This window comes from Lathamus discolor, chromosome 4, assembly GCF_037157495.1.
Source record: "Lathamus discolor isolate bLatDis1 chromosome 4, bLatDis1.hap1, whole genome shotgun sequence".
Classification (NCBI taxonomy): Eukaryota; Metazoa; Chordata; class Aves; order Psittaciformes; family Psittacidae; genus Lathamus; species Lathamus discolor.
Genome location: NC_088887.1, coordinates 84032040 through 84051734, shown reverse-complemented (window position 1 = coordinate 84051734; position 19695 = coordinate 84032040). Strand labels below are relative to the sequence as shown.

The window sequence follows — 19695 nt, the reverse complement described above, 5'->3', positions numbered from 1 at the left end:
CCACCAGTAATGCTTAATTTCCATGTACTGCAGAAACTGATGGCCAATAGCTTCTTGGTACGTTAAACTAATCTCCTAAAATCATCTTCCCTATTCTAAGAAGGTTGCTTACAGAGCAGAAATAAGATGTGCTCTCAAGCAAACATCTCAGGATAAGCTAATTTTGTGCAGTACAAGTATTATCTCTTCTTAGTAGTCCTTAAAAATTACATATGTTCTGCCATGGAACAGATGCAAAAGATGTGTGCAGCAACTCAGTTTTGCTTACAGAAAAGATACAGAGAGTATTATCAAGAGTTCAGGTAGGAAAAAAGCATCTTAAATACAATGTTAAAATGGAATCAGGTACTTAAAAAAAGAACCAAAACCAAACTGGTGCTATGCATTCCATATTATTCCAGAAAATGGTTCTTTTTCCTCATGTTTCATTAACTTTTCTGCTTAGCATGAGTCCGCTCCGGTTTGGGAAGAAAGCGTTTTGCTGTGTCTAGTCAGCACACCTGCTCCTCCAGCTCCAGTGCCTACGTCAGGGTGGAAGGAGCTTCGCTGTGGCATAGCATGATGCCAACTTGACCAATGTTTGTGGTTGCCAGAGGGCTCAGAGCCCAGCAGAGCATCCACCCAGGCTCAGGAGTCGGGCATGGCCTTACCAAGACAGGGATTTAGCTCTGAGCCCAGCCCAGGATGGCATGAGGAATGGTCACAGAGAAGCCACTGCGGTGTATGGGGGGCAGAGACACGAGTGGAATAAAGCAATGGGCACTAGTGGGGGGGCTGTGAGGAAAGCCAGAGTTGAGGCAAGCAGTGCTGAGGGCAGGGGGGCAGCATGGAAGCTGAACAGTGGGCTCCAGCCCTGCCCCAGGCATCCCGGCTTTGGTCGTTCAGTGTGAAAAGAGCTCAGAGCTAAGCGTGGGTCCTTCACGTCTCCAGAAGCACCGGGAAAGGCTCCCGATTTCGTCCGCCGGCGCTGCAGAAGGGAGCGGAGCCGTGTTCCCCCTCACGGATCCCGGCCGCAAGGGCAGACCCGCCGGTGAGGGGGAGCCGGACGCTCGCCGCCCCGCCGGCGGGAGGCGCCGGGCGGCAGGTGCCGGGGCCCGGGTTGGAGGTGGCCGGCGCTGAAAGGTGCGATTGTCCCCAGCTATTCCTGGTATGCGCCGGGGCGGGAGCCGCTGGGGCGGCCTCCACCGGCCGGGAGGGCGAGGGGCGCCGCGGCCCGGCGGGGCAGAGGAGCCGCCGCCGCCGCCGGGGGCGTGTGGGGCGGTGCAGCCCCTCCCGGCCGTCCGCCTGCCCCGGCTCCCTCGGATTCCTGCGGTGGCTGAGCGGCGGCGAGGTCCCGGGAGGGGGAGCTCCGCGGGGAGGAGGCGGAGGGGGAGGAGGAGGAGACGGCGCGGGGAGCGTTAAAAGGAGGCAGCTGAATGACAGCGGCTGCTCTCCCGCCCCGTTGAGCACCGGCCGCTTCGCTACTGACCCCCCTTTCACGGCACTTCCCTGCCCCGCTCGCTGCCGGCCATGGAGGGGAGAGAGGACGCGGAGTGCGACTGCCGGGCGGCGTTCGCCGAGGCTCGGCGATGGGTAGAGGTGAGGCGTCTGTCGGTCCTGTCGGGAAGCATCCCCTCCCCGTCGGTAGCCGCGGCTCCCCCATACGGAGGTCCGGGGTCCCGCCGTGCCCCCGGCATAGCCGGGTTCGGGGGCCGGGTCAGGGGCACGCAGACACGGGGCTGCCCCCGTCGTCGGGCAGGAGCTGCGGGGACTCGGCTCCCAAACTTTGCTCCTTTGTCAGCGGCTGCTGCTGGGTGCTATTTTTAGAAGGTATCGTGGAGATCTCTCCCTGCAGTATCGCCGAGGCCCCCCTCCCCAAAATCCAAATTAAAGGCCGGTGTGGCAGCCTTCCTGTCATTAGGGCTTATGATTTCTTGCTGTCTTGTAAATTACTTCTCCAGCGCTTGCTCTGGGATAGCCTGAATTAAAGTCTGAATCGTCTTCTTCCTGTCTCGAAAGAGTTCAGGGCAGAGAGTAACCTGAAATTACAGTCATTTTCTTCTCTCCTATTTTTAAGCATGTCTGACTGCACATAGCCCTTGATGTAAACATCTGTGTTTCTCTGTCGTTACGGACTCACACAGGTGCGGTACGTGCTAATGCTTGGGGAAGGAGGTTGCTCCTGGCTATACCTGTGTGCCGACGGGTGAGCACAGCCAGAGAGCAGTGTGTGGCTGGCTGGCTGGGTGAGAGAGGCCAGTGGCCTCGAAGGCGTTCTGTGAAGTGCTGGAAGTATTGGGCAGCCTCACTTAGGGTCATTTGCCCTCAAAATGAGCTTTAGCCTGCTGGGTTTTATGAATGTTGACACATGAAGCTTATTTCTTTGCGCCCATTCACTTGAGGTGAAACTTCTGTTGTCAGAAGTGCTATCCCAGTAACTTTGAAAGCAGTGAATATTAGGAGAAGGGTGTTTGCTACTTTTTACCCGCTATCTTTGTAAGCTTGTCAATACCCAAGTCTGGGCTTCTTTGTTTCCTCTGTAAAACAATGACATCTAGTGCTTAAAATCCATTGAGACTTTTGAACTGAGAGCACCGTAGGCAAGGGTATCACAAGTGACTTCCACAAGTGCCAGTTTTTGCAAGTGCTGTCCATGATTGTGGGTAATTACAGCAGTCCTGGCTTCCCCAAGTGTCAATTTTGTAAGAGTAGCTGTGAGTTTAGGTAATTAAAGCATTCCCCTCTTGCGTATACATTTGTTGCATTGCTTTCTTTAAATTGGCAAAGACTACTTTGAACAGTGTCCTGGGTTTAGTAACTTCGGGAGGGTTGGGGGGGGTGAGTGGACGACCTGTGTGGATTGGTTTAAACCACGACAAACAGTTTCATTAAGGTGTTGTCATCTTTGCAAATCCTATTTTAAGGGTTTGGGGATTTGGTTTAGTTTGGTTTTTATTCGATGCTGTCTGTTTGTACCATTCCTACAAAAGGTTTCCTCTTTGCCGGCCAGTAGCACATGGGAGCAGTAGCAATGCGATGTAAGTGTAATGTGTGCCCTATATGTGTGTGTGTGTGGGGGAATAAATGCTCAGATTCCCCCCCCACCCCGTTCCCCATCTAATTTGTGTGGCTATACTTCTGACACACGCAAGCTGTTCTCATTTTAAAGTAACTTTTAAACTTACCCCTTGGAGAAATGTTTTATTGTAAATCAGAGAACTTAAAAACCTGAAGGTATTGATAAACAGGATGTTAAGAATGCCGTAATGCTGAAGGAAATGTAAATATTTATTTCCTCATGAAATGAGGTTTGCATTTCAGAGAGCCCGCTGTGTTTCTGTGCTCTTCAAATCCAGATGGTTGGTCTTGGCTTTCTAATCCATTTCTGTTGTTTGAGAAGAGTAACGAGACATGTCCCAAGGTTTTGTGAGTCTTGGTGAAACGCAGTGGTGTATACATGATTGAAGCTTGGTGAGTCCTAATGATTAAGCAATTAGTTTTGAAGAGGAGGTAGACTTCCAAATATTTATGAACTTGAAGTTCTTATGTTTTAGTAAGGTTTTGTGTGTCAGCTTCCCCCTAACATTAGACGAAGATGAAAGCATACAAACACTAGCTACTATGTATTTAAAAGAACAAGCAAAAATCTCCATATAAACTGTTACTAGTTCCCTTTGCTAATGCAGTCTGTGTTAGCCTGTTTCTGTGTGTCAGTACAGAGGTTTCGGAGCTCTGAGGTTAGAACTCAGGACTTCTGAGGCTTTTTCAAACCTTGAGGCTGAGGGCCTTATGTATTTGTCAGATCTTGGGGGACCCCCCCCCCCAAAAAAAAATAATCAAGCATTTTCCCCTCATTGTTAAAGCTTTTGCAGAGAGAAAACTCTGTCCTGGTCAAGTCTCTCTTCCACTTGTTCCCAGCTGGAGTCTGCATGTTGTATGACCACCACTGGCTGGTGGGAGCTCAATCATTTCATCCTAGTGTTTATGCTGCAAAAAAGAAAAAAAACAACCAACCAAAAGAACCCAAAACAAAAACCAACTTGATTAAGAGTAACAATAAAAAATTGCGTCTGATCTCTGGTGCTAGTTACTGAAAGACTTTGTTCTTTAATTTACATTCATATTGAGGTGCAGTTTATGATAATGCAGGCAAGGCAGGTCTGTAGTCTTCGCAGTGCAAAGACCTCTTCAAGTGTAGTCCCCAACCTCTTGTGTTTTGTGTGCTCTGGTGAACTGGGAGGGGAGATCATATTGCTTGTCCCCATATGGGTTACTCCAGCTGGTTGGTCACCCTGAGAGAGCTGGCTGTTAAGGACATCCACTTCTTCTGGGGGAAAAAGTAGTTACTTTCTGTAAAATTCAAGCTCTTCTCATGTGTCCCTTACCCAGAATACAGCACTAGTTAGTGGTGTTGGGCTCTTGCATCTGGGACTTTTGGAGTCTCCTGCCTGTAACAACTGGTGCTGGTCAAATTCATGTGCGGCTCAGGCTTCACTTAGCACCTCAGCTGGGCAGATGGTGCCTGCTGAGACCGGAATATAACTCTGAACCACCACAACTTGGAAATAGTTTCTTTAAGGTAGAGCTGTGTTTGCCAAAGCTAGAAATAGCTGGGTTAAAATTGTTTTACTGTGTTCTGTTCCATATTATAACTTAAGCAAGCCAAAATCTGTTTCTCCAAACCAAAGCATTCTTCCCCCAGCTATTAAATATCCCAGACTGCCGAGTCTGTTTTCCTGCTTCAAGATGTGGGAGGGCAGCCTGCCTCTTCCTCTCTGCAGTCCACCACAAAGTTCATCCTTGTCAGTGAAGGGGAGACATGGTCCCTCTCCCCTAAAACATAGTCTCCCCCTTCATAGTTTTAGGGGTGATCCCCTCTAAGAGTTCAAGAGGAAAGAAGAGTGAGTGCTTTTTTACTTGTAAAACGTTTTGGCTTTTGATTCCTGTTCTGTGTCTTAAATGAACCCTAATCTTCAGGTAAATGTCTATGGCTTGCAACTGTTTGCTAAAGCAACTTGAAACCTGACCCACAAAGTCTGTAAATCTTTAGAGTGCCCCGAGGCAAATAATGCTTGAATTACTTATTCCCCCCTTCTGCAGTAGTCAAATGTACAGATCCTGTCTGAGCGAGGGTGGGCAGTGAGCGTGTGCCTGAATGAATTGTTGGGGTGAGCAGCAGAGCTGTAGGAAAGCACATGGAGCAACCTTGACAAATTCGCTGAAGTGAGAAGTAGGTATTTGGCCAAGTAACTCTTAATACTGCAAGCTATTACAAGGCCTCTTGGGAGCTAAATTTCTTCCCCTAATAGCTGATCTAGAGTTGTTAAAGTCAGATGTTCTGAGAGTGACTCATTTAATCTGATACTGTCACTGTGAGTGTTGGTTTAAGAGTCACGAGCAGGACCCTGTAGTCATGGGGCTGTTCCTCACCCAGGGATGCTTCAGCAAAGTCTGGTCCATTTTTTCTTGTGTGAACACTACCCAGTGTTGATGGAGAGAGGTGTTTCACCATTAGGATTTCTGTAGCAAGATAAGGTTTTTATCATTTTCAGTAGGCAGCAATAAAGAGAGAGCCCAGCGTGTCTGGACAGTCACTAAAGATAGCTTTCCTGCTTTTACCTGCCATGACTGTGAAATAGGTAGTAAAATACCCCAATTTATCTGAACGCTGTTGTGTGTGCTAACAACTTCATTCATTACTGCATTACAGATTGCTTTTCAGAGTCTGAAACTATCTTCCTTTGTGATTTGAAAGTATCCATTACATTTTGGATGTTGGAAAGTATTTTTTTTTCCAGGAAGGAACAGATGTATGTATACAGACACTGCCCCACTTCACCCCACTCCATCGCCTGCTCAGAACATTAAAAAAGCAGATTTGCAGAGTGGCTTGGTAGCAAGAGTCAGCTCGAGGATAAAGCTTGAGAGCCACGACTACTTACTGAAATCTTTTGGTTTGGACCCACAGTCTAGCAATCACATCCAGTGAATGGTCTCTGACATGTGGTCACCAAATGTTTCTGTTTGTTGAAACTGTTCAAAGTCTGCATTTCTACTGTATATTTTTATGGCTTCTGCAAATGCAGCAAGAGGTCTAGCAGTGATGTTTTCCCTGTATTTGCATAGACATCTTACCTCAGTGATTTTGTTTTGCTTTTTCCCCAAGCATGAATCTAATGAATACAGTCTGGTGTGGCAGATGGGAGGAATAACTGTAGAGATAAAAAACTCATCTTGCTGTTCAAATCTTCTTCTCACAGGACCCTTTATTTCAGTTGAACTAATCATTATGAATGGGTTTTTCTCAGCTCTGGGTAAGGAATTCTGGGATAGTGTGCAAAGAGCCAGTCAATGTCCTGGATGGTGTCAGAATGAAAAATGTGTGAATGAAAAGGCAAAAATCTGTATATCGTGTTGCCTAAACCATGTCTAATACTGGGTAATTCTGTCAAGTCATAAAACCTGGGTGGGCTGGTTTCTGGAGAACTTCTTACAGCACAGCTGCCAAAGTCCTGGCTCGTGTCTACATAAGGGATTATTTAACCCTCCTTTAGGTGGATGCATCAATATTTCATTATTATATGTAGATTCTTGGCAGCAAGCTCTTGCATAGAGTAAATCTAAGTGTGCCCAATTAATATATAAATATGAATTGGTACATAAATAATACATGCTGTTCAGTAAATACTGGGGGAATGCAAATCCTAGAAACAATGATCTCTGCTGGCTGCAGACTGTGAAAGGGCTCTGGCAAAATGTCATATAACAGGGCTAGCAATAATATTTTAGAGGGAGAAGGTGACAGTAATATTGTTTCATCTGGCTGATCATTATTCTGTTACCTTGTCTCCTTCCTTCTGGACCTGGGGAGAGGTGTCCATGGTGTATTTGGTGATGTGTTTGGGAGAAAAATGGGACCAGTTCTTGCTTGGGAGTAAAATCTATTTCCTGGTTTCTGCAATGTGGGTTTCTCTATTATCAGGCAAAGTCTATATTTGGATTTCTTAGAGATGCTCGAAGTCTGTCTTCACGCAGTCCTGTGTGATGGGCATGCATAGCTTTGAGCTGAGTTCACAGTGCAGTTTCCTTTGTGGATGGTTTCTCTTTGTAGTTTTGAGCGTTGTTTTAAAATTTCACATGAAAGCAGCATCTGCAGGCACTTTAAGAGGAAGAATTAACTTCTTGACTATAGAAATGGGTATTTCTTCTATAATGGGGAAATGCATTGCAGCTTAAGGGGACCTACAAACTATTCTGACTGGACATTTGTTTTCTTCTGTTCTGTATTCTGTGGTTGCCAACTACAGTTAGTCGTGGTGTTGCTTTTGTTCTTTTCCTCCTGTTTTTCTGTTTCTTTGAACTGTGTCCTGATCCTTTCTCCAGTTTTGTTAGGTAATGCATTTTCTTTTTGCGCCCAATGTTTGGGGAGGAGGTGGGGTGATTATTTCTACATTTAGCATGCTCCCCCTCCACTATGGATTCCCTTTTAGCACCTTCCTCTGTCAAATACTTTTTTTGAGGTCCAAATTTTTAAGTTTTTAGTGAGCATTTGGCTGTATTACATTAAATGGTGACCTTGCTGAGCTTTGGAAAACACTTGGGTTTTACTGTGTTATAAGAACCAGATACATTCCAGCTGTTTCTTGTACCTACCACTCCTCCTCTTTAAAGTTCCTTTATCCACTCCTTGAGGTGTTTGTTGGGATTTTAAAGAAGTTTCCCTTTTTTTTTTTTTATTTTTTTTTTTTAAGGAGAACAAAACAACCAAGACTTTGTTCTACTTAGTTAAGAGTTATGTTAGTCTTGTAATCTGTTGTTTCTAAGTGGGATTTCCACGTTCAGTAACTTAATGAAAACCAGCACATGCTCTCAGGCACAGTGTACTAGAAATGCTTCTGCTGGTCTAAGGTGTGCTTGACACGCCTAACTTGTTATCCAAATTATCTTAGGAGAAGTGTTTTGGTTTTGCTGTTTTTCATATTTGAATACTGTCAATCCAAGTGAAAATCTAACTCTAAAGGAATGTATTGAATAAGCTACTTTAAAATGGGCTCTTTGGTTCCTCATGCTGTGAGCTTCTGCAAGCAGCTGTAAATTTAGCAGTTAAGAATAGTGCTAAATTTTTATTTTTTCCAATGAAAAGAAAGATGTATGGATCTGACTCATAGCATGTTAGCTTCCAGTTTGGTATTTAGCTGTAAAACTTTCATTTGGATTACACTGAATGGAGAAACTTAATTTCAACAGTGTTTTATATTTGTGGCACAGAACATCTGGGATTAGAAGGACTGCTTTGGGTTTTCTGCCAGTACTGGGTGTGTTGGCACATTTGTTTTGCACCAGCTCATGTGAAAGTCCAAACTTTTGTTTCTGGACATGATTCAGCTTTCAGTCATTACTGTTAGAAAATAAACCTAAATGCTAACCTTGGGAAATAGTTATTGCTATGTTGACAGTGATTTTGACTATTTTAGCCATGTAACACAGCTTTAAAGGAATATCTGGGTTGGGATCAATTCAGCTAGTGAAAACTGTTGCTTGGGCCAAGCTGTCTTCCTAGGGTAGGTTCCACAACAACATGATTTCTGTTAGTGCTGAGATCTTATCATAGAAAGATGTCATTGAAACTCCCATGCCTGGCATGTTCTTCTGACTCCTCTTCTGGTGGCAGCAGCATTTGTCTGACCCTCCCGTGATTTGGCTCAGGGAGTTCATCCAGTGATGGAAACAGCCTCTTTTGTGTTACTTGGTACTTGCTTGGCTCCTAGGAGGCAAGATGAGCATCAGCATGCATGCCAAGGAAGAGGTGTTGTTGGCAGAGTTGGCTGTTGGGTTGCAGCAGAGCTAGTGGGATGGAGAGGCAGACAAGCCACCTCTTTACCTGGAGGCTTCTCAAGTCACCTGATCCTCCTCATTGCTTCTCTCTTTCTTTACATGACTCTGAGCCATTTGCTAGATGCCTGGGGTCGAGGTATAAGCTAGACACCTGAATTAGAGAGGCTGGCTTCCAGCCATAGATAACTTCTTCAGGATGAATTTCATAAGGCTTATAAAGACAGTTGAAGCTGTTTTAAATAGAAACTCTGCCAGGAGTCTCTGGGCCAAAGCATGTGAAAGTATGTGATATGCTTATACTATGACTTCTGCTATGGTGGAAGCAACCTTGGGTCTCACTGGAGTTTTGTTGGTTGAGAGATGGTCACTCAGAGGTGTTGGACCATCTGGCCTAGCAGTTCTGCTGTGATCATCACCTGCCTTTCAGGGGGAAGATCTAATCCCAGATCTGATCTCCAGTGTTATTTGCAGATTCTTTCCTGGAAGTACTTTACTGTCCCTGCTATTTGTTACATTTCCTTCGGGAAGGAATTTGAAAAATGTAGCTTGTGGAGCTCGATCTGAGACTTTCTATGTGGTCAAATGACCATGACAGCTAGTAAATCACAATGTGATAAAGAACGGAAGCAAACGAAGCCAGAGGTCAAAGTGGCTGTGGAGAAGAGAAAGAAAAATTAAGATCCAGGTTTGACACTACAGGGGTGGAGGGCTCTGTAGCAGCAGCTGTTACACTGCCTTGAAATACTTCCTTGGATACGATTTCAGGTTAGTTGAAGCTGGGAACAAAGCTATGCATTACTGCATTTCCACTCTAGGGAAGAAACCTTTTCTTCCTTGTGTTGCCATAGTGTGCTTGTCTAAAAGGTGCCACTGTCAAAGCATACCTTTTTGATGAACCTGAAGATGTAACCCAAAGCCAGACTTTGACTGCAAGTTCTTCTTGGAAATAAAAGGGGCTGTAACCAAGTGACATCAACTGTCTTGGCTAGCTACAAAGGTTGTTTAATTTTTATTCTTTTTAAATGTCAGGTGGGAGTTCTTATTGTGAGTACTCAGCATTCCTGGACTGGTTTGGGTTGGAAGGGACCTTAAATCACCTGGTTCCAACCCCCCTGCCGTGGGCTGGGACACCTTTCACTAGACCAGGTTGCTCAAAGGCCCATCCAGCCTGGCCTTAAGCATTGCCAGGGATGGGGCAGCCACAGCTTTTTTGGGCAACCTGTGCAGTGTCTCACCACCCTCACAATGAAGAATTTTTTTCCTAATATCTAACCTAAATTGACCAGTTTAAAAACATTTCCCCTTGTCCTGTCACTATATGCCCCTGTCAAAAACCCCTCTCCAGGTTTCTTGTTGACCCCTTTAGGCCAACAAGTAGGAAGCTACTCTAAGGTCTCCTGGAGCCTTCTTTTCTCCAGACTGAATAAGCCCAGCTCTCCCAGCCTGTCTCCATAGCAAAGGTGCTCCAGCCACTGGACTCAATCGAGCAGGTCCACATCCCTCTTGTGTTGGTGCTGGTTGCATTGATTTGCTCTTAGTTGGGTTGAATGAAAATGGGCTGAGGATGAAGGCATGAGCTCCAGGTACAGATAGATATCTTTCACAGACATTTGCCTGATGCCGTGGAAGGGAAAAAAACCCTGATGTAATAAACATTGACTCGATGATTATTCCAGAGGATATTGCCTCACAACTATGGGTGTTACATGTCGACAAAGGTTTTCAAAGGCAAATCCCCATTAAGATGCAAGACTGGGTTCCTCGCTAATGACGTAGCTTTCATGCTTCTGATAAAATCCAAAAGCCCTCTCTGATGCTGGAGTAGGTCTTGCAGACACTGGCTGTAATTGCATTTGAGAGCAGTGTTAAAGACTCTGGGAAGCTCTATATATCAAAATGTCAGTGGATGCGGTGGGGTGCCGTGTGCTGTGGAGAAATGGGAGAGGGGCTTGGAAAGGGAAGGGGAGAAATGTGCACCCAGGGGTATTTGTAAATAATTGCTATTTCCTTCTTTCTGGAGCAAATTTCTTACCTTGCAAGTATTTGAATTACAAAATTTTGTAGAACGTGCTGGCTTTTTAAATCTGGGGGTTTCACATTTGTTTTGCGTTTTGGTCGTTTGAAAGATGGGGGAATACAGTCTCACTGTTCTAAATCTCTGAATGTGCTATTACACATCTCAATTTTTTCACTTATGTATTTTTCAAATCAGTATCTCATCTGCTTTACCTACCGTGGACCATGGAAGCCTACTGTTAGACCTGGCTGAAAAATGTGTGTGCTGGGGGTTATTTATATATACATATATTTTTAATGCGACAACTAAAATCTTGTGTCATTCCATTTTCCGGTAAAATCTTTGCTCTCTCCTTGTGAAAACTGTCTCCCCTTCAAAATTACAGTAAAAGGTGAATGTGCTTTTCCTAAAAGTGTTTGGATATACTCTAGTTAAGAAGAACAATACTGTTAAATTATGTCTGGTTCTCAACATAATGGTTAATTTTGTCAATACAAAATACTTAACGTGTGTGTTTCGGCAACAAGATGTGGCCTTTGCATGTGGGCAAATCTCTTGTTAGAACCGTATCTACGGGTAACAAAGCTTAAGGTTGGAGCAGTGTTTTCCAGCGTCTCGGCAGACATGGTTGGGAGGCTGGCAGCAATTCAGTTTCCTGTCTGGTGCATAGATCTGTTAGATGCGATTGAGCCATGCATATTTCCAGTGGTGACTCATCTGATTGTTTTCGCTTTCCTCTGTGATCAGCGGAGGAGGTAGGATAGAGGAGGGAGGCTCTCAGGCAGTAGAAGACATCTCTAATGTCACGCTACCTTTCAGATACAAGGGAGTGAACCGTGGAAAGGATATTGGTGTGTCTCTGCTGTTTTTAAAGGTATGCCAGCCTTCCTCACCTCAGTCTTACTGTTCCTGTTTCCTTAGAGAGTTATCCCTGTAGCTAAGCCACGTCTTGCCTTTATTCTTGTGCTCTTGTACAAGTCTGGGAATGGATGCACCTGGTGCGGGCTCTGTTTAATAGACATTGCTCCTGGGGGTGGGAGGGGGAGATGGAGGAGAGATCTGGATCCTTCTCATCCCAGCCTCAGCACACGCTTTTCCACTCAAGAAGAATACATGTATTTTGTTTCTTCTTGAGGTAGGAGATGCATGTTCCCTTTGGGAAGGGGCACTCTTCTGTAGACTTCTAGCAGAGGTAAATGTTTCATGCACCAGGTTTACCTTTTTTTTGTTTGTTGTTGTTGTTATCATCTACCAGTGCATACATTGTTGCTTAGATTGTACATAGTGGTTTCAATTTTTGGCAGAGTTGCAGGCTAAGACCTTTAAGTGCTTTGACTGTGCCTGCCTACCTGATGTAGGCTGGGAATTAGAAGCAGTGTGGCTGTTGACACAGAAATCCATGCGAGTCAGTTTAGGTCTGGCAGGAATAGCCACAGTGTTGTGCAAAATAAATATCCTTTGAGATTAGGATGCTATGTGTTAATTGCAGCTGGACACAGCTCATCGTTTTCTTCCTCTGAAGAGCTTGAATGTTGCTCACCTTTTTATTTTGTGGGAGAAGATTTAAATATGAAACTCACTTCTATGTAACTTCTTTTGTCTGTTGGGAGCACTGTTTCCCAGAGTACTAATAATAGTACATAGGTTCTTCAAGTATTGTAAATATATAATAGCCGTTCATCTTTGTAAAAGGTTGGTAGTCTTTATAGAATACAGCAGCATTACCATGAGAAGCGTCTGTTGAAGAAGCTTCTCTTGGGAAAGCTGCTTTAAATCCTCTTGCGCCTAGAGGAAGGTGTGTGTATTTCGTATGCCCCTTCTTTCTTGTATTAGATGCGTAATACCATGATATAAGAACTGAAGTATCTGTGTAAATGTTAGCATTACATATCCCCTCCCATCTACTTTTAAATTAATTTTAATCCTGTTATTTGAAAGGGAAATCCATGCTGTGTTTGGGACCAGTCTGATGGGGCAGCATGGTGCACTGAGGATCTTGGCATACAGAAAGGAACTCTGGGGATCGAATGTTATTGTAATGTCCGCAGTCGGGTACCAAGTATTGTTGCATGTGACACATGTGGTGTTGTCACGTTCCTCAACTTAGTGAGAGAAGCTTTGGCCATCCTCTAGAGTTCCATGAGTAGCTCCTTTTTATTGGTTCAGTTTAAATTATATATATATATATATATATATATATATATATTTTTTTTTTTAAGCATATTTTTTTATGGCCGTGATGATTTTCTGCTGAGAAAAATCTGGTTTTGAAAATCTGGTTTTAATCTTAAATTCTAAGCTGTATCTTTTGGGGAGCGTTCAGGAGTAGGCATGAGTCTTCAGTATGAACTAAAAGTTTGATTGTTTCCTGGATATAACTGCCAGGACACTTTCTACTTTACACTGATTTTGACCAGGGTCTGTTGCAGCAACTCTCACTGGCCATTAAAATATCACCTCTTCTGCTGGTATTTCATTCATACATAGAATTATACTTGCATGTTTTCGAACATAGTGCACTTACGACATAATGTGCTTCTTTCTATTTAACTTTTTGGCATAATTAGGCCACAGCACGCCATGAAAACAGAGTTTTGGTGAAACACTACAATGAAGTGCAGTCTTTAATGACCCCTGGAACATCATGTAAGCACTGTTAAATCACAGCTGTCAGGCTAGAGTTGCAAAAAGGATCTCTGAGGCTATTCTGTTTTCAGAGAAAGAGTTCTCCAGCAGTCAGAAAATTAGAATAATCCTATTTTAGACTTTGAGTCCCTTGCTTCTATTTATATGTAGTGTCAGTGGGGGCTTGTTGATGATGCCTGTTGCAAATACCACTTGTACAGGCTCAGGTGATGAGGAAACTGCTGCACGAAGCAAACAAGCAGCTCATACTCCTTCTGCATAGACTCATTACTCTAGCCAAGTTACTCACATACATGCAGTCTGGAAATACTAGAGGTCTTTGATCTTTAAAACTTAATGTTTGAAAATGTAAATGATGCACTTCTTTGATCTGCTTCTTAAATGGTAATTGTGAAAATTACATTAGGCAGCTTTCCATTTAAAGGTTTGTATTTTTCATTTCACACTACGTTAATTTTAAGCCATATGTCCTTGCTGGTTTTTTTCATCATTGAATTCTGGTGAGGGGGAGATCCTTATGTTTATACATGGCCTAATTATCAGCAGTGTATCTATTTAGCTATTATGTCTTAACATGCAATTCCTCTAACACTGACACCAGGGATTGTCAGTTTTGCCTGTCTGCCTGTATATTCATGATGAAGGTAATAGGAATCATTAAGGCTGAGCAGTAGAAAACAAAGAGTTTGAGCTTTATGTGCCCAGGCTCTGAGTTCTTCACTTCAGGTGTCAGGAAATGCTTGGGCCCATGCTTCACTGCGATCTGGTGTATGTGTGCTCCCAAGCATCCGCTGATAGCAAAGCAGCAGGAACTTTGTATCTGGGTCCTTCTTTTGTGCTGCTGGACTACTTGATGTTGCCTTTCCAAATTACTGTCATCTTCTAATCAAAATACTGCTGGGTAATTTAGGGCTTCTAAAATGTCGATGAAGCTCATGCAAAGTTCAGTCTTTTCCTTACATCACCTTTCTAGTATGTAGTGGATTTGGCTATCTTGTTTACCATAAATGATGATAAAGACTTCTCTGCCTTTGTCTTGTTTTCTTATGAAAGGGGCCTTTGAAGTCTGAGGGCCACACCAAACTGCTAACTCACAAGGTTATCCAAAATCTTATCTGTGTGTAATATGTTCTTTTAAGCTCCTGTTGGTTTAATGCCAAGTAAGAATCAGCTGCTAAAGTGAGAAGAGGTTGTTAATTGCCCCCTTAGTAAAATAACTTTGTATACTTTTCAATTATTAATATTTGTTTAACTACACAGAGATTAAGCTTGTGGAGGAGAAGGTTCAAGGTAGTTAGTGCTGAATGTCTGCCACAACATCTTAAAGATGCACTCATGACTGGGGGAGGTTTTCTGTGGGTTTTTGTTTTAAGGCTGTTTTAGGAGCAGGTAAAGATTCTTTGTTCCAGATCAAAAACCAGTCTATGAAATGGGATTTTCTGTTCTGAATATCATCATGCAGACCTTCTGCTGCAGCTCAAGCTACAGTTCCAAAATTTGTCTTGCTTCCTATCTCCTGTGGATTTCCTTTAGTGATGTTTGTATTAAGTTCAGCATCATGCTGAATTACCATATTGCTGCTTTTTGCTAATTTCCATTTGTATGTGTGCTGGTGGATTTGAGCATTCATCTCCAGTAATTTGCATAGGATGCTGAACAGGCTGATTGCCTTAGTGGCACCCATCAGAGTTTGGAAATTGCCCAGCTGAGGCAAACAGGAACATCTCAACTCAGAGCTGCTTCAGCAGCCTGCATGTGTATTAGAACTTTTTTTCTTTAAGCATGAAAAAGAGAAAAGATATTTCCACCCAGGGATGAAAACAGTTGCCAGGGAAAAGGAACTTGAACTATCTTTTCCTAGGTTATGGAAATGATTTAGCTTGGATTTCAGTGCTTTGGTGTGATACCTTCCCTGTTAAAATTTCTATTAGGTGGATATGAACTTATAAGACTTTTATAAGACTTTCAAATAACTGTTAAAAATGAAAATGGGTTCCCTTACTTTTTTAAGTTAGGATTCAGATGCTGAAATTTTATTTCTTTGTCTTCAGTGTGAAGGAGTTTAGATCATTCTTTCTCAACAGTTGTCTCCCCCAGTATGTTCCTTTGGCTTCTGCATCCTTTTGAATGCATCTGTTAGAACTATAAAAAAAAAAAAAAAATAATTGTCATACATGTGAATTAAAATTATCTAATTTAAATGTTTGGACTGGGAAGAAGAGGGTCACAAGAGCCCTCTGTCCTCTGCTGCTGTGAGGACAGACCCCATCAGAGAGAACCTGACCAGGAGCGGGACGATGTGGCAGGACAATTCACTGCCACCTGTGAATCTTCAACCTCTCTTGTTAGTCAGGTCTCAGAGTTGTGTCAATGTGATCGCTGCTTGGTTTTTTTCCCTTGAAGGCTCGTACGAAGGTCCTGTGCCTCAGAGTCATGGTTGATTAAACAATAAAGTACCATTTTAAAGCTGTTACTTAAAAATATCACATGAGGCTGAACTCTTGTTGTTGTTTTTGTTTGTTACTGTTTCTTCATAGTGATTAAACTCATTTAAAGTCAAGTCAGAGCAAGTCATTAATTAAAGTATGGAATTTTTGAAGTCCAGATTTTTTTCTCAGACTTGAAGAACTTGAAACAAGTGTAGTCTGTAGGAACCTAAGAGCAGATAACTTGTATTTCCTTGTGAATTATGTTGTGAGCTTTAAGCCTCTCTCACTGCTCCTTCAAGGCTAGCCCAGAACTAAGTAAAATAAAAGACCTTAAACTTCAGACCAAAGCTCTGACTTTGAATTAGTTGCTGGAGATGAAAAGAGAAGTGATAGGTGTATTCTGATTCTTGGATTTAAAAACCAAACAAATACAAGGTACTGTCTGCAGGTCCATTCAGAGCAGTTTGCTGTCAGGAGAGCTTCTTTCCTAGAGCCTTTTCATAACCCTTCTGGAGCTCCCCACTTATCCCCATATAATCTCATTTGTAGCCTCCTTTGGGGAGTCTTATGACCTCTTGGAAGTTTAAGGCTTTTCCAGAGATCAGAACTGCCCCTGCTGTTATGGAGCATGACAGCCAAGGACTTGCTATTTCCCATAAAGCTCAACAGGAATCTGATACTACAAACCTCTTCCCTCTTCAAGGTGTGAGGCTGCTGTTAAATACAGGAATCTCTTGTAAAAAGAAAAATAGATATTTAAATGGCATTATGCTTAATCATATTCTTCTTTGCCTACTCTTCTATTGATACTATCTCAAGCTAAACTTGCTCCTCAGGGCCTTTGTTACCAGCAGAAATGTAGGTACTAGTTTGAAACCCCGAGAAACTGAAAAAGCCAAACTTCAGGTTTAAAACAAAAAAAGTTGTTCTTGTCTTCCTGTAGGTGTATATAAGGCTTCTTTATCAATTTTATAATAAATGGTATATATTGGGTTTTGGCATTAGATCTTGAAGTAGTGTTTAAATTAAATGCTAGTAGCAGTATAAAACAAGCTTTGACAGGCCTTACTCTGTTCTGGTGCTCTAGAGCTAATCATTTACAAATCGCTGAGCTAAGGGACACAAATTAATGACATTCCAGTATCTTAAAATAGCCCTCGCTGTCATACTGAAAAAATGTGTATTCAGCCTTCAGATGCTACGAATTTCACAAATGTCTCATTTATGTGAAAAAATAGGATCAAGACACAGAAAGGAGTTGAGTTTTGTGTCAGTTCTTTTCTGTTAATCTGAGCACTGCTATGTGTTTTTGAGTAGCACAGAAGTCTTTACGATGTTTAAAAATTACTTCCATGTGAAAGGCTACAAAAATTTTGCTGCCATAGTATTTTTCACATGTAGTTTGTAGGGATTTTTCTGTCATCAGAAGTGCCGGTATCACAGGTTTGCTCACAAAACCTTCATTAACCAGCAAAATATTTACCACTTAATCCAGTTTTTCTTTGTGAAAAGTTTTCAGATTTGATTAAAATAACAATGTCTTCCATTGCTGTGTAACTTTCCAAGGAATCGGAAGGTATTTTGCAGGAATTCTCAGCTTGGCATTACAGTGTCTATAAGGGAAAACTTTTATTCCAGAACGAGCTGTTTTCAAAAAATGCTAAATAAATTTTTCAGAACTCTTCAATTATACCTATCTTTTGTTTTGGCAAAATGTTTTGGGTGGTTATGTCATAGGCATACGCCTTCATGTAGGCAAGAATATTAACAAACTCTAATTTTAGTTTGCTTCTTCAAGGCCATTGAATGAAAGATGCGCCATTCACTTTATTAACCCCAGATCTGTCCTTGGATCTGTACTGATAAATTTAATGCAAAGACTCAGTTACTTTTCATAGGGCTTATCTTTTGACAGACTCACATGTCTGTTCGAATTCGGCACATACTGAATGTGTACATGGCCTTGACTGCTACGGGTCTTGTCCAAACAAAACCTCTGATCTACCAGCTTTTGGCTTTAATATTTGGGATTTTTTTGAGGTTCCTGTCCCCGCTGCCATTGCCATGAAATGTTTGGTCACTGGCCCTTGGGGTTGTCTCAGCTTGCTGGCTTTCTGTGAATTCCATCCGAATTCAGTGGTAGCCTTGCACAGGGCTGCTGGAAGCAGCAGAGGAACTGTGGAATTATCCAGACTCGTGCCTTCTCCAGTGCGGGGTATTGGTGAAGGCAGAAAACCAAGGTGTGGCGAAAGTCATGTCCCCACTGCCAACCTGAGCAAGGGCTGTGCAAGGGCTGTGCTGGACACTGTCAGAGCACGCTGGAGTGGATAGAGCAGACAACAACACTAGCCTTTCTCATCTTTCCAGTCTCCTATTTCTCAAACGCAAACACAAACAGTGTATCTTCCAGGGCTTTCCATTTTTGTCCGGTGTTTCTTCTTGTCCTTCCTGTAGCAGCAAGGCTGTGCGGGGGTTTGCATCTTCTTCCTTGAGGTGGCAGAAACTTTTGTATTTGTTTCTCTTTTTAATATGTGTTTCTAAAATGATGCCTTGAGCAGGTGGATTCATGTGGCACCTGTGACCAAAGCTGTGTAATGAAGTCCAGACCTGCTTGTACTTTGAATGTGCCCTTCCAAAAAAATGTTTGTTATTTTTCTTATGTGGTTTCTGGAGGTTCTTCAAAGAAAACACCGCAGTAGCTGTAGCTGTTCTTTCCACTGGTACCTGCCCCATTCCCACATAACTGTTGTTGGAGGTGCCCAGGAGGAGCCTGTTGTCCTTCAGTGCTTGTAGGTCAGTCACTTCTATTACAGCACGACAATCCTCCCTTAAGGAAAGGGAGATCAGGTTTTGTTGTTGTTTGATATAGTCACGTAATCTGTGTGGAAATGCAGAAAGTGCCAATGATGCATAGGTGTCCTCGGCACTGCCATCTTGCGCTCTCCCATCTCTCTGTGCTCATCTCCAGTGGTTTTAGGGCAGCAGACCACTAGAGGAGCACAGCTGGATCACCAGGAGCCTCACTAAGCAATGTAATGCTAATAACCATGCACATAAAGACCAGTCAGTTCCTTCCTCCCCATCTGCAGCAAATGCTTAGAAGAAACGGGCTGTACAGAGGAATTTATTTTTGGAACAGAATTCATTAGAGAGCATAAATCAGATGCAACCAGTACCTTAGCTTTTAAATTCTAATCAATCGTAGTTCCCTATGCAACTTTTACCATAACATTAGAGTCTGGTGTTTGGGTTATATAGGATAGTGTAAGTGCCACTTAAATTGTGTCTCTTCAGAGTTAATAATTATCCTTAGTAATTATAGTTACTCGAAGGGGGGAATACTTGTGTCTGTCGTCCTACCGTGGGTACACTGTTCTTTTTTTTTCCTTTTAACAATGTCAGGTCATAGCAGGCATTATATGTTTAAATTTCTGACTTGATGCTTGGAGCATACATCCTAAATAAACTGATTTATGCGTAGGCATTTTTTGTGTCTAGGTTATCATGTGTTTTGAGCAGTTGCTGTGAAGCACCTCATTTCCAAAACAACACCAAAACTCCCCTCCCGAAACTTACTTTGTTCTGTCTTGTGCCCTAAATCCTGCAGATGCATACATGCTTAACTAAGAATTTTCTCTTGGTTTGGTATTCAGATGATGAGACCTGAATGAGTAATAAGCTCTTTCATGTGGAAATTGCATATATGGCTCAAAGGAGCTCAGAGGTCATGTAGTTCATGACTATTCTCTTGTAAAACTGGATATTCTTATACCTAGACCATTCCTGGCA

The 19695-nt window shown here is 42.9% G+C and overlaps 1 protein-coding gene across 5 annotated transcripts in view; it reads left to right on the top strand.

The window, feature by feature from the left end:
- Positions 1–1401: 1401 nt before the first annotated feature.
- The window catches only part of LMO7 (LIM domain 7), a 129173-nt gene continuing 110879 nt past the window's right edge, over positions 1402–19695 (top strand). For 4 of the 5 annotated variants that reach the window (XM_065678101.1, XM_065678102.1, XM_065678103.1 and 1 more), the window contains exon 1: positions 1406–1578. In XM_065678101.1, coding sequence (XP_065534173.1) covers positions 1510–1578 — 69 coding nt within the window. In that variant the 5' untranslated portion in view covers positions 1406–1509. Of the gene's footprint in view, positions 1579–19695 lie in introns of all 5 variants that reach the window. The other variant, XM_065678104.1, reaches the window with a different exon arrangement.